Here is a 16,169-nt window from a genome sequence, read left to right as displayed (position 1 = left end):
AGTTTGAATATCTATCGGTCAAACGACTTGCGTTGCGCGTACGTCATTGCGTTACGTGCGTCCTAGTGAGAACTAAGCTGGATATACACATGTTACTATTATCATTTCATTACGCGTTATTTTAAATGTAATAGACCAATTGTGTGAGTAATATAAATGATTATCATTTTATCCAATAATGAAAACAGTATAAATTGAAAACATTTGTGTATGATGGCGTAATCGTCGTATCGATATTTTGCTAGTTACACCCCAAATTGACACACATTAATTGCGCGTGCTCGCGCTGATTATTATTACAGCTGTTACGAGTGCGTAAACTTAAGTTTGATGCATCGCGCGCGTCGTACCTTGATCAAATTACGTTTTCGTCATTGCATTGCATCCTCACTAGTGGGAACTAAGGCTTAGTTATTTACCCGGGAAAGTAAGGTTTAGATGCTCAGTTATAGGTAAATTTGGTGGGTTGCTAACCAAATCTACTCGCCCGGGTAAATAACTATGGCTGACTCTTAGTGTCTATTCGCACGTATGCCACTGATGATTAAGAAGAAACGAATAAAAATTAATTTGCATATTTAACCGTACACAGCGTCTCTTCTTACGTTTAGTCGTGTTACTAATATTTAAATTCGAAATTTCAAATTTATATCGTTAATTTATCATTTTAAAAAAACATGGTATATTTATGCATGTAGACTACACTATTTATTAATGTTGTATTTAATTATTTAAAATAACTAGCGTGAGTGAATTAATTTTAAGAATTGACTATAATTTATTTTATTTCATCTTTATTCGCTGCATTTAGACCTGATGTCATTGTCATTGTTTTACATATTCGATATTATATTCTAAAAAGATAAAAGGAAATAGAGTTTTTACTATTCGCGTGAGTCAGCGGCAACGCATTGAAACTAAATTAAAACTTAGACGTCAAACATGAAAACAGAGTTTTGAACTTGTAATTGTTGCGAATTGTACTTTTTTGCGACAAGATTTGTCAGTTTCTTGCCAAGCTCTTTCCCTATGCTTTTGGCCGGATATTATATCAACCCCCAGTGGAATGGTGCTAGCAATCCGAGCACGACACTGTATGTTGTAGAATCATAGGGTCACTGTACTTTTTCGATTCAGCCCTCGACTGTTTTGCACACGTCACGCTCTATCAGTCGTATGGCTCCTAATTGGTCACGTGCCCAAAAGTATTTAGTCAGGTATTGGCTGGTTTATGGATTACTGTTAACACGGTATATTATCTCCTTTTGTTTTGATGGGGCTATTTTTTGCTGGCGATCTAAGGACCGCCTTGATTTCTCTCCATTGAGAAAATTCTTCCCTCATCGGTTCTGTTGGCATGGAAAGAGACTAGCCTATATAATGTGGACAACGGTCGATGATTTTTACTTGATTGTTAAACGCTGTTTACAATGCAGTAACGACTTTCTCTGATAAGTGCAAATGTGTGTGTTAAGTACAGAGCATAGCAAACAATTTAGCCAACTTAACCGATCGATTAGCAACGCGAAAAACTGATTTTTTTTTATGCCGACCACTTGTCTTTTACTGAGGTGAAGTTTGGCGCTTCACTATACACAGACGAATAACGATGTTTATTGAGATATTCCTTTTTCTGGTGTGTATATGGTTAGGTCGAACCTTAATTGAGAAAAAGAAATCCGGCTACAACATTCCTCCGTCTCCTCCATCCATTCCAATACTCGGCAACATTGCAGTGTTCATGCAGGGAGGGCCTCCGTTTCGTATCCTGAAAAAAATCGGTGATAAATACGGAAACCTATTTTCTTTAAAGCTAGGCCCAGGGTTAGCTGTTGTTCTACACGATGCCGACACAATCAGACAGGCTCTATTATACCAGGGCAAGGAATTCGCAGGTCGCCCTCGTATGTATACTGCAACACTACTATCCAGAAATAACAGCGGCATTGCATTTAGCGAAGATTTTTCTCCGGTGTGGCACTTCCATCGTAAATTGGCGGCGACGGCGATTCGCCGTAATATCTGCGGAAAGAATTGCCCAGCAGTGGAGTTGAAAATACAAACTGAAGTGCAACACCTTGTTGATAATTTATCGAGTCAGGTGAACAGAATATGCGATATAAGTCGAGCCTTAAATCTAACAATATTGAATGTAATTTGCGATATGACTTACAGTCGAACTTACTCAATAGACGATCCTGAATTTTTAGAGATCGAAGATTTGAATAACAAATTCACAACTGTTTTACAACCAGGTGATCCTGTAGATGTTATGCCATTTTTAAAGGTATGTTGTTTTCTTTTTACAATTCGATCGTGTTTATTACTAAAACCCTTACATGTACTTACAGCAATAGTCTATCACGTTTTTTGCAATTGAAGTACGTAATACGGTAGTAATATTAATTTTAGTTGTTTTATTTTGTAATTTAGTAGGCATAGGCCTAATGGTAATTTAAAAACATACTGTATTTAAATCTAAGAAAAATGATTTGCAACTAGAAACACCTGGGAACGGCATTGTGTTCCCCAGACACCGCGGGGTACTGTTCTTTCTATCACCCTCAACCATCTCGTACCTGACCACCATGATGCAGATTTACGAACAGAAATATCGCGTCCGGTACATGCTTACCCCTACTATACTGTTTCGATTACGCACACCGCCACTCATCTATCTGGCCTAGAGTAATTCCACTTGAGGAGAAAGGGACCTTATCGCCCTCGTGATATTTCGTACCTATTTATGTCATGTGGAATCTATATTGCATTTCTCTATGTATTTGTAGCCCTTTCATTCTGTCAACCACCGGTTCGATTCATAACAGCAATACAAATGAGGGCACTGCCCTTATTCTCGCGCGTACCATCATAGACATTCATTTAAATCACTACTATAACAACGGTATGTTAAAACACATTGTTTTTTTGGAGTTTCGCTCTTTCGCTGGATATGTAACATAATTGGCAACAGTTCCAATGTAGGCCTATATGTAATATATAATATGTAATGTAAAAGAGGGTACTGCCCTTATGCTCGCGACTACCATTTACCTACTAACTATAACCGTATGTTAAAACACATTAGTTTATTAGAGTTTTCACTGTATATATTATTATATATGTATATTGGCAAATGTTGCTACATTTAATGCAAAATAATGTTCCGGTATTTAGTTACCGATTGTCAACGATATTCAACGTAGGGTAGGGTCTTGTTTAAGCTAAATTCGAATATATTATTAAGATATTATTTTAAATCGTAATTTCAGCAATGAATGTTATATTCACATCAGTAGGACTGCTACAACGTTAAGCTAAGTCACATCTAAACAGACAACGTATTTTAATATGTATTAAAATATACATGATAACAAACAGTGATTACGGAATTACACTTAATTAAAGTAAATAAATGTATATATATATATATATATATATATCTCTCATTAGTACTATAAATTCATTCGTTTAATCAATGGGAATGAGCTAAAACTACATGAAGACCAACAAAAATTCTAAATATGGTACCGTTTATAGGGTATGGAAGAAGAAATATCGTTTAGTGATTCAAGATTTACACTCAAATAATAAAGAGACAAAGCATAAAATGACAGAATTCTAAAACGTTAAAAGGCATTTAAAAAAGGCTTTAATATTTAAGCAATAAAAATCACGTATATTACAGGCTACTGTAAAAAGTATTAGTATTAAGTACATGCGTGTTTATGGTCATATTAGTGACATGTTGCATTACTGTACTTAAACGTAATTAATAAAGTACACCGAACTAATGAACTAATCAATAATAGTATCTTAATGAGTATAATATACTATTTAGATTTATGCTATACGCTTACACACACCAATCATATAAATTCTATAATTTCATACCTCCATGCACCAATCTTGCTTGTATTTTTTATTTTGAACGACGTATTTTTTCTGTATTTTACAAATTTTTATTTGAACCTTTAACTTTAAACAAACGAAAATAATTTCAAACCATGTACTATTAGTTTATACTGTGTTTGACCATGAATAAAATGAAATGAAATATTATTTATTGAATATTGTTATTTGTTATGATATGGACTTTGTTCTGAAATAAAAGTGAATTGAATTGAATTGAATTATGTTGTTAAACATACCGATAAACCAAGTGCTTCGGTATTGGATATATTCCAAGTTTATTACTGCAATTTTCTATTTTTGAATTAAAAAACAGCTTTCTGTTTAATTGAATCCTTTTCTTTTTAAATGAAAGTAAACCAAAGATATTTTATTTGGCAGTTGAAAATATCAATACAAGATGGTTGTGATTTTCTTTTTTACGAATGCCAAATCCACTTCCTTCCATAAGATTTAGTTCATAAAAAAAGATGACCATTGTTGAAAAACGTGTCGAGCGACGCTTTAAATTATGCAACTACAGAAATCAACTTGTCTGTGAACCCAGGACGTGTGACGTATGAGAGTAAAGCTTGGTTCCCACTAGAACGTAACGCAAGGACGTAAACGCAACGCAAGCGTTTTAACCAATGACAAGCGAAGTTATAGACAGTTAGCAATCACAAGCGAATAAGCCATCGCTTGTGATTGGTCAATTCACTTGCGTTGCGTTACGTCCTTGCGTTGCGTCGCTAGTGGGAACCACGCTTTAGAGTGGAACATCCAAACAAGCGTGAACATATATAAACATTACTTAAATCATTACACATTAATAAATAATGACAAATTTGTAGGTGTACGTATACTATATATATATCGAACATAAAATGACCTTGGAGGCCATGGTTTGAACCGCTCTAAAATAAATTTATTTTTTATTTTAAGACGTTTTTTTTTAGTTTAGTAGCATACAACTTCTATAAATGTTTAAAATAAATTCAATTTTCAATTTAAGACGCTTTTATTTAGTTTAGTAACATAACACTTCTCTAAATGTTTAAATAATTTTAATTTTAAGACGCTTTTTTTTTAGTTTAGTTACATACCTAACACTTCTCTAAACGTTTAAAATAAATTCAATTTTCATTTTAAGACTTTTCTTTAGTTTAGTAACATAACACTTCTCTAAACGTTTAAAATAAATTCAATTTTCATTTTAAGACGCTTTTTTTTAGTTTAGTAATATTAATTTGATAATAATTGATTCAGTTGTTGGATATATTTCCAATTATTTTTATTTCAATTTTATTTATTCAATTAAATAAAAGAAGAGGCTATTAAAAATGTTCATATTTTAAAATCTTAAAAAACATTGTTATACGAATCAGTATAGGCACATTATCATTTATATTATTAATACGAATTAAAACAATTTTTAAAAGTCATTGCTTTTCTGAACCAATACGTTTAAATTTTTGTTTAGTGCACTCGTTGAACTTTTTTTTTCCAATTTATTTTGTATTTAAGGCAGGACCACAGCTGTAAAATAAATTTTTCTTTTCCCGGTTTGTGTAATCCTGGATATAGATATTGTATACTAATAATTGGTTATTTTTTAGGGAGTTTCACAATTTTTTTTAAAGTGTTTCCTAGCCTATAGGCTTTGCTATTACTTCGTATTTATTTAGTTGCATGAGCTATGTTACTATTTTAGGCGCGCGTACACTCTAATCTGTAATTTGTTCATAATAAAAATATTACACATCCCCTTTTAATTAGAAAAATGTTTTTCTAATCGGATATTGTGTCAACTTCCTTACTTTTGTTAAAAACATGCAACTCTAAAAACAAAAGAATAAAATTATAGGATATTGTTTAAAATTTTAAATATTAAATTAATAAAGATTGTGTAAAAATTATAATTTTTTTTTACTTCAGTTATTATCACATAGCATTGTACCGGTCAGTAAATTAACAATGTATACCGTGCATGCTATATATAGTAATTGACCCCTAAATATCAATTTACTGACGAGTGTGCTCTTTTATTAATAATAATTCAAATAATTTTTAAAACTCAACTCTTTTCTGAACCAATTAGTTCGTAAATTATTGCTTAGAGCACTCGTATAAATTTAAATATAAATGCAACATTTGAATGATTTAGAGATTACGGACTTTTCGTAGATTAAATAATAATAAATAAAAATATAACAAAATATTATTATACTGACTATAAGGTCGGTGACATTATAGTATAATTACAGTTTTAGGCTTGTCATAAGATTGCACCAGTCCGTCAACAATAAACCTACAATTCATTAGTATAAATATCCGCCTGTCACAGTATCACTAAAAGTGTCTTCAAAATGAATTTTATATTGCTTTTTTATTTGTTGAAGTATGACTTTGATTGATCTATAAAAATTACCATCGTTGTCAATCATTGTTCGTCGAATCACACTTTATCATCATCTTGCATACAGTTTTAATTTTGGTTTGACGCGTTTTATTTCCGGTTTGACTCGTTTTATTTCCGGTTTGACGCATTTTATTTCCTGAGTGAAAACAACGATATTTTAGGCATGGCTTCATAATGGCCGTGATCCTAGATCAGCTGATTCGCAAAAATTAAGCGGTACTAAATGCCAAGTTGCTGGGAATTAAATGGGGGATAAAAATCCCCAAAACATGTTCCTCTTTAAAAAAATGTAATAGGCCCATATGGACATGTCACTACTATTATATTTGGGAATATCACTACCATATTTGGCCACATCACACTTTTGTTGTAAAACTAGTTTGATAGTGTAGACAGAGTTTAAGAAAGAAACAAATGTGACATTTGTTATGTGAGAGGTGTCAATGTTATTTCTGTTTTATGTTTGTTATAGACCCGTCATGCAGTTGTTTTTATGCCCTAGTTAAGGTAAATTATACGTCTGAATAGGAGTCACAAATCATGTTGCACCTTGTTTCAACCGCAATATTGTCACATCAGCACAGGTTTACCAATGTTGTGTGATTTGGTGGAACCAATGTAAACTCTTGTGAATCACCTCTGCTTTACCTCTTCGAAGTGTATATAGCCCCAGGGTGAAGTGTGCAAGTTGTTTAGGGTCACTAACCGTTAACACCGCCGTGTTACTGCGGTTTATGCTATTGATACGGAGATTCTTATTGGTACGAAGAACCAATTTCATGTTGGGTGTATAGCTTTTTATACTCATGTGACACTGAATATAACTGTGTATTTCTTCAGTTAGTCAGTCTATCTCCTGTATCTGTACTTTAGTTTAGAGTTTAATTCAGCAGTGCCGTTCCTTTTTCGTAGGCCTACCTTTTAGTGTAATATAAATTAATTTTATAGATAGGCCTAAAGATAAACAATTATGAAACATACGGTAATGTACAAAAGAAACATTTAAATATAAATTTTATATTGAAAAAAAAAATTAACATAACGTAACATAATGTTAAACATAAAGAAAATAAGAAGAAATAAAAGATTTTATTGGATTACTCTTGCAATGTTGTCTTTCTGTAAAGACTTCATTTCAATTCAACTATATTGTCATATTAAATTTCCATCACCGACAATATTGATTATAGGCCTACTGTACATATGCAGGCATATACTCCCTCCCCACCACTTCTTCTTTTTTAAAGTGCATTTTTCGTAAAACTGAAACGACTAATGACACATTATGGGGGGGGGGGGGGGGACGCTTTATACCTTGTTAAGTCCCGATAGCGGTCTACAGTATTTTAGTATCGTGTGGAAGACGAACATTTCGAGATAACATTACATGCTATAGGAAAAATATGTATTCTTTTTAAAATCTTGGCATCATTTTGATTTGAGGCTGTTCACCCCTTACTTACTATAAACTTGTACTTTACTATACGCAAACCATACCGGAGAATAAACCATGAGTTATTAATTTAACAATCTGGATAACTCTGTCAGAATTGGTTATCTACTTTTCAGTTAGGGCGATTCTTATTTATTTCATTAAGTATGGTGTAATTGTCCTATTCAATTAAATAGCCGTTTTAAGAGTTTTTTTAAACGATATGATTTGGTGGGGAGGCGTGGTTAATCGTTCCGTTCAGTTTGAAATGCATTTGGGTGAGTGAGGTGGAAGTAAACTAAAGGGCTGTATGATAAAGCCTAGGTTGAGTATCTATGACAGGGTAAATGTACTTAATCGAAAGGTTGCGGAGTTCATATTTGTTTTAATATTGTTTATGCTTATAGAAAGGGTCGCCGGAGAAAAACCGACACAACTTTTGACGCGCGCGGCGGCCGTATCTTTGAATCCGTTTCGTAACGGTGTCAAGATGATCATGACAATTGTGTTGACCGAAGACGTAGGCCTAATAAGTCAAGCTGAAACACCCAAAATAAATGCATTTGAATCCCTTTGAGACACCCTGGACTGAGTACCTACTTTCATGAATGGAACAAGGCGTAATCCATTGTATTAGGTCCCGATGTTTTCCACTATTTTTAATGGGGTTTTGTTAATTTGTCAAACATTTTTATTTCCATTAAAATAATAATACAAAATTATATATGAATATGGAAGCGCGAAAACTCTTTGATATTATATTTCTCGGTAATGATTTGAATATTTATCACAGTTTAATACAATAATCAAAACCGGAATATGGTGATTCCAAACGGTGACGATAAACCTCAATATGGGATGTAGTTAAAATTTAATAATTTAACTGCTCTTCTTTAAGTTTATCATTCCATATTTAATGTTTTTAAGAGAACTATAAATGTAGTCAATCGTTTGCAATTAAATCAACTGATTTCCGAGTACGTGTTGGGTTCATTCTTTTTCTGACGCTGTACCAATTGGCCAAGTCGTCGCGATTCACTGACCTACGCAAGCGAAAAGTACACAAAAGGGGCAGAGTACTCTCTGTGACTGCGTTTCCTCGGGCAAAAGATCAGCGACCAGGCCTGGCGGGAACCCATATGATAATATCAACAATGTGTTGTTCGAGTCTGGGAATTTTAAATTGTGCTAAACGGTGTCAACCATGGAGAACCAATAAATAAATATATAATTAGAAGAGTACATTGCTACAGTCGTTAAACTGTACGAGTATGTAGGCCTATGGAATGATAACATTTCATTGAGGGAATTATACGATGATTATTGTATTATTTATGTTAAGAGTCATTTAATATTATGCGCACAGGGTCACTGTACTTTTTAAAGTTCTATTTCTATTGAACTATTAGTAGAGACTAAGTTGCTTTAAGTGCACAAAAGTCTTGGATACGGCTTCAATACTTGTTATTATTATAGTAGGCCTATATAATCTTATCGCATTTCTTGCTTGTTGACGCTATAATAAATAGTTGTACTTTTTAGATATCCGTTACGTTACTTCTCACTTACGGCCCTATATCGACCAGAAGGCCATTCACCTCAACTTGGTCGTTCATTGTTCTTTACCTCTTGTCCATGTCCAATTAGTATTCCGATAAGGTAATCCAGTACCGTCCTTATTCGTCACACAAATGCGACAAAAGTGCCTGAAATTTGGTTAGGCACGGCAAAAACGCGCTTTCAAGAAATGGGGCTATCGTATAGTAGCCTGATACGGGAGGTAAACACTCTCAATATATATTACACTATCAGATAAGTTTCAATTATGGTACAACAAATAAAGTCTATTTATACATAATTTTGTTGAGATTTATATAGGCCTAATATTTTATAATTTACGATTGAGTTAAACAATTAAAATGCGAGAAACTTGTGCAAAGTTGTTACACAAACCAATAAAAAATACTGTATTATTTGCAACACTTCCTTTCCCAACCTACTTCTTTGCTATCGTCCAGCCTAACATACGTGATTTTTGAACAGTAATTTTGGTCGCGTTTGCGTTATAATATACTTTACACGTGCGTCAAACGCAGTCGCATATTATTATTATTAGCTGATGAACTTTCACACCATCAGCCCCCTCTCACCACCGGCATAAATATTTTCCCACTCCAAAATAGCATTATTAGTTTTACGATAGAAAGAAGGATTAGGACGTTTAATTTAATCAGTAATAATATTGAAATAATTAGGCCTACTATTACAACTAGATGCGCATGACGTAACGTGACATCATGGGTGCGCACACAGTCTATAAACAAAATAGGTCCATGACACTGCGTCTTTTAAACAAAAGTAGGCCCATGACACCGTGTCAAAAAAAGCTCACATTAAAAAAAAAGTCTGCATAGTTGTATATAGTGCAAAAAAGAACAGCAGCATCCCTCGGTTTGTGGTTTTAAATCAAAGTTCCGGGGTCAATAGGGTTATGAAGTTGGGTTCTCAACGAAGACGAAATTACAAATTACCAATAAATTGACAATTAAATTAAAACCACGCCGCACACGTCAAGTGTCTGATTCAATACTTTATATTCGATAACAAGACCAATTGAAATTGTTAACAGGTGGAACCTGCTTAAAGGGACTATACGTGACAAAATTAACGGATTCTAACCCAAGATTTTCAAACAGGTGTCATGTTTAATACAGTACTGACTTTAAGATCATTTTTGTCCTGGTACAACAGTTTTTAACACGCTTCGACAACATGATAAGCCTAGTAGTAACAACTGTACTGCGGTTGGTCTAGCCCTGGATTGTATTTAACTATATAATTTAATTATAGCACTGTTCGATGGTTTTCCATTCTTAAAGATGAATTGTTCCCCAAAAAATGTGATAAATGTTCAAAAGTTTAACAAAACAGATTTTTAGTAAGGCCATACTACAGTTTTAATAAAGCAGTTCACTTCCGTATAAAAAACAAATAATACTTATTTCGCAAAAGAAACTGTTAAATGTAACCAAATTCACATTAACTGACAGACAATTTTATTTGTTGCTTCAAATTACAGGGGCTACAATTTTTTTTTCGATGTAATTTTCGATCAAACTATTATGCGACATTAAATAGCATATTTAAAAAAAAACAACAAATGTTTGAAACTATTTTTGAAGGGAAAATATATCTTTAAAAATGTTAATACGAAGACTAATGCTAGTGAATGAATATATATGAAAGAATGAATAAATACAAAATGATTACAAAATGATTCCTTATAATGGTCATTTGGATAATGTTTAAACTGTTACTATCATGTAATATAGACTTTTTTGTATAGTTAGTGTTGTGTTGATAAGACAAACGTCAGTTCTTTCGCGAAACAACGAATAAGACTTGGCATTCAAAAGTTTCGAAACTTTTTGTCCGTCAGAGGGCGCCAAAGGACGTTCACTTCAATAGCTGTTCACATCCTTGTGTTAAAAAGTAACATATTTATACTATTGTTTCTTACGAAAACATTAAATGTTATAAATGTTATTGCTGCGTACTCGTATCATCACCACAACTGTTATTTTTAACTTGATTTTATTTAACATTATTTAATTATTACTTTTATTTAAATATTAGTTGTTATTAATCCAAGCCAATGCTGTGTTCATTTACAGATTTTTCCAAGTAAAAAACTAAAACTTGTTCATGAGATTATCAAAACACGTGACACAATTCTACAACGTAAATACGAAGAACATTTATCAACGTTTGACCCCGACAATGTGCGTGACCTTACGGACGCGTACCTTGCCGCTATGATGGACAGCAAAGACGAAAACGGCAATAAAGACGGCAATGGAATAACGGAAGATCACGTGATAATGGCAATGTGGGAATTCTTTACCGGTGGTCACGAGTCTACGTTTACGACACTTAATTGGGCAATACTGTATATGATTACATACCCGGAGGTAAGTTTATTTTATACATATGCCTATACATAATTATATTATTATCTTAGTGTACTGACGAAAAAAGATTTAAATTGCTCACAAAATATTATTTGTTGAATTTACAGACCTGTTTATTCTTAACTCTAGTTCATCTTTAACTCCCGAGTAATTAATTAATAATCGAATATACAATAAATCTTTCAGGTCCCCTAAATAGTTGAATATTGTTCATTCAATTAAATTTAGATTATTAAATTGTTTTAAGGTTATATTGTAATATTTAGAAGGAAATGACATTTAACCACAACGAATGTCAAATCATTTCAACTCGCCCATCCTTGATGTCGTCATAAGTGCAAAGGCGGGAAACGCCCATCCCTAATAAATTACTAATTAAACAATTACTGTTTTTCTAGGTTCAACGTAAAATTCAAGATGAAATGGAAAAGGTTATTGGTAACAGATTACCTACATGGAAGGATCATTTGAATCTGCCTTATTTGGAAGGAGCCGTGATGGAGACGCTGCGAGAAAGCTCGTTTACGTCACTTGGAGGTCCACGGAGAGCAGTTAACAATACAACGTAAGGAATCCTGAATGATGGTGTTAATTATACTATGATTTTGGTCAATAATATTCTTACAACAAGTAAAAAATAATGACAATCAGAATCAGCTAAATTCATTCGTACTATGTACAACACGTTGTCTCTCCTCCCGCAATGAACCACGAGTACTAATCTTCGTGTTTATACCGTATATGCATAATACTTCATGAATTTAATTAATCATGCATAACGGAGTATAACTAGTGCCATCACAGTACGATGACGACTAATAGTGAAGATAATGATTAATAGCTTAATGATTCTTATATATAGTTATAGGCCTATGGACAAAACAATACCGATTTTATATTTTGTTTCATTTTTCAGGCTAGAAGGTTATGATATACCTAAAGATACAATAGTTTTCTGCAATATCTGGTGGGCCCATCATGATCCTAAATACTGGGATGAGCCTAATGAATTTAAACCAGGTAAGTGCATAGAGTTACTAATTTGAATTTGAATAAGGAGATAATTTGTGGAGACGCCCTTCGTTTCATACTTCAATCAGTCACGATTTATTTTCCCATGTTAACAGAACTTACACCAAAGACAACATACATTATAGGCCTACCAAACTGTATTATATTGTGATATTTGAAAATTTAAATATTAAATATTGTGTTTTTGTTATCTTACAGAACGCTTCATACGAGACGGGCGAGTGTTTTTCCCAAAGGCATTCCTTCCATTTTCAATCGGGCGACGGCAGTGCTTAGGCTCAATACTAGCCAAGATGGAACTGTTTATGGTGTTAGGAGGCATCCTGCAGAGGTTCAACATTCGAAATCCACCCGGCTTTCCTCAGCCTAGCTTAGAGCCTATTCCTGACATGGTCCTTTCACCGATGCCTTTCAAAGTGTGGCTAGAACCACGTAATGTTGAAAATGTTAATGTATAGAGAGTTATATTAGATGAAGAAAGAAAAACTTGCAGGAAAAGAACATAATAACATTATATGATTCAGGACTTATAACTATATTTATATTCTATCTACCTGTATATTATTTTAACGTATTTGTTCACGAATGCAAGGTAATCTGGGTTGCAACCACACAAATGGCGCGCTTTTCAAATGATGGTTCGACCACGTGCTTTCCATAAATATTTCTCGACGTTATCATAACATCACATGAATCCATATTATATATCCTTAATAACAAACTGAAAACAATTTTAACTATTCAATAAATACTGTTACCATCGTCTGTGCAAAATGTTCTGGATTTCATGTGTATCACTTGTAACATTATGGACGGTTAAGAGTAGTATATGAAACAGACGTCACGTGGTATCATCACGGAATACTGGAAAGATTCAGATACAGTGCCGGGAGAATCTGCTACATTCTGAATGTTTTAATTACGCATTTGTGACGTCATAAAGCAAACACTGTATCAAAATGATATATTAAATTAAAATTAATTTATGAATTGGTTAGTCCTTCTTGATAATGTAGGCCTAAGTGTTGCACCGTAGAGTAAAATAACACACTTTTCCAATCAGGTATTTGTTAAGGCATTAAAAGACTATACTATGAGTGCGGACCAATTTATATAATATAAATTAAATTAAAATTACTGCTAGGTGCGGTTTTTTTACGTGTGTTACAGTATATAATTAAAAAGTGTGTGATATCGAATAATAATCTAATAGAATGCAAATTTAGCCAAAGTTTTTAGTAAACGTCACGTAATGACGTCATTCGTTAAACTATATGAAACTATTTTGTACATTTCGCTCATCGCAACTATTTCTGTGTAAAATGTATCAAACTAAATAAGAAAGTGAGAAGAAATAAGAATTAGTCTTCTCCACATTTTACTCCATGTAGGCCTACGTCACACGCTACATTTACAAGTCATTTCTGTCAGATTTTAATTAAATAAAACGGAAAGAAAAGGCATTGTTTTGGAAAACTAGTGAATATTTGCATATAATATGAAAAATCATATTGATTACGATACTGTTTCACTGCCAATAACATTATCCACCATATCCACCAATCATAAACCTTTAATAGCTCCAAATTGTTTTATATATTGCTCATCCCTGGACAAATCACGTGTTAGTTAAGAAGCGTTGAACTATGCAGTAATGTAAAATAAGTAAAATAGTAAGTTATAACACAATAATATTATGAATTTTATTGCAATGTTATGTTCATAAAAATTATTAATTTTGAAGCTGTATAAATAATTTAATAAACGGTGTAAGTGGAGAAGGGAAAGTTATTAAGATTCATATAATTATATTTACTTATATTCAAGAGAGGTTTTCCAGATTATTTACTTTAAATTTGTAAACAATAAAACTCAAATTTTGAATTAATGACTCGTTTTGTTGTGCTGCTGTGTGTTTTTGTGTGTCTCATCCGATCCTTCCGAATCTTTGATCCTTCCGAATCTTTGACCCTTCTCAATCTTTGACCATTCCCATCTTTGATCCTTTCCAATCTTTGACCCTTCCCATCGTTGACCCTTTCCAATCTTGGTGGATCGACCATGTTTGTAAGAAGGAAACAAACTCGTATTAGATGTACAGTAAATGTTAAGTAAATGATTTTCATTTTGTACAGCAAGCCACATTTCCTAAAATTACCAGACCTTGTTTTTGCTTATGGCCTCACTCATTTCCTTCTCCTCCTTTAAGGACACGGGAGGTCGCTAGCAGACACCTGCGCCATTGGACTGTGGGTAGTGTAGGCCTGTGCAGTTGGATAACAACAAGAAATTCTCCTGCTGCTGCTGCTGCTGATGATGATGACGACAAGAAATTCTAACATTGGCAACAACTCATCTGTAAACAAGAACGTTTCTACAATTAATCCGGGGAGAAAAATGAGCTGAGAGAAAGTGTGTTATATGAAACAGATGTTATGAATGTTTCTGAAAGAAACCATACGATAAGTCAAGATTGACAAATAATGAGCTAAATAGTTTATATACGGCAACATCAGATTAAAAAAAACAGTTTACGAACTAAATAATGAACCTGTAATGGATAATCAATATGACGTGATATTGCATGAATGCGGTGAGTCTATTGCATCTTCTATATAATCACACGCGACAAGCGAGTTGACCAATGGAACGACAGTTCTAATAATCCTTGTGATTGATCAAATAGCATGCGTTAATGCGCTTACGTGATTGCGCTGCGTTCTATTTGGAACCAATCATAAATGTATGTATTTTAACAGTAACTCGACAATTACAGGATGAATACACTTAGATGATCATGCTCCTAAACTAAATTCTCTTTTGAGTTAAGGCCTGGCAGTTACAGCACTGGTCAATATTGAATGCTGCACCTTGTGATTGTTGGAAGTAAACCCCCAAGATACAGCTCTAAGCTATCTATAATAACGTTTTTTAGGCCTCCTACTATGGGTATTTTATTATTACATCAGGCGATCTGGGGAATTATTATTATCATTATGGTTGGTATATTATCAACAATAATTATCGGCATTATTAATTAATATCGTGAATGAGTTAGAGTATATTAATTATGAATGATTAACCATGAAATAAAATTTGATTGGTTGAACTTATCAGAAAACTACAAGACTTTAATTGATTCCCAAGGCTACTGCCACTGCAAATGCTAATTAAGAAGTTCCCATACACGCCCTTCTGTGCGTCCTAAACCATTTACACTGAAGAAGTCAGCGTAATACGAGGATATTAAACTTTTTAAATCTGTGACTTGTACTTTTTAGAGGTGAAATAGAATTATGCTTCACATAAGATAAACGATAGAGTAAACAAGCTTATCTATGAGTTTATTATTTTGAGTAGCTGCACTTTGCACGGATTCACATGTTTTTGTATAAATACTTGCCACACGCAGGCCTTCTGT

General features: G+C 33.3%; 1 protein-coding gene across 1 annotated transcript; it reads left to right on the top strand.

The window, feature by feature from the left end:
• The first annotated feature begins 1,415 nt into the window (after nt 1-1,415).
• LOC140062729 (steroid 17-alpha-hydroxylase/17,20 lyase-like) lies at nt 1,416-15,058 on the top strand. The gene is made up of 5 exons (XM_072109051.1): nt 1,416-2,287; nt 11,420-11,716; nt 12,115-12,281; nt 12,633-12,736; nt 12,947-15,058. The coding sequence occupies exons 1-5, from the start codon at nt 1,610-1,612 to the stop codon at nt 13,204-13,206; spliced, it is 1,506 nt and encodes a 501-aa protein (XP_071965152.1). The 5' UTR covers nt 1,416-1,609; the 3' UTR covers nt 13,207-15,058.
• Nucleotides 15,059-16,169: the final 1,111 nt, after the last annotated feature.

The sequence above is a fragment of the Antedon mediterranea genome, chromosome 11, assembly GCF_964355755.1.
Source record: "Antedon mediterranea chromosome 11, ecAntMedi1.1, whole genome shotgun sequence".
Classification (NCBI taxonomy): Eukaryota; Metazoa; Echinodermata; class Crinoidea; order Comatulida; family Antedonidae; genus Antedon; species Antedon mediterranea.
Note: the sequence above shows the minus strand (reverse complement) of the source record. Positions and strands in the feature narration are given on the sequence as shown.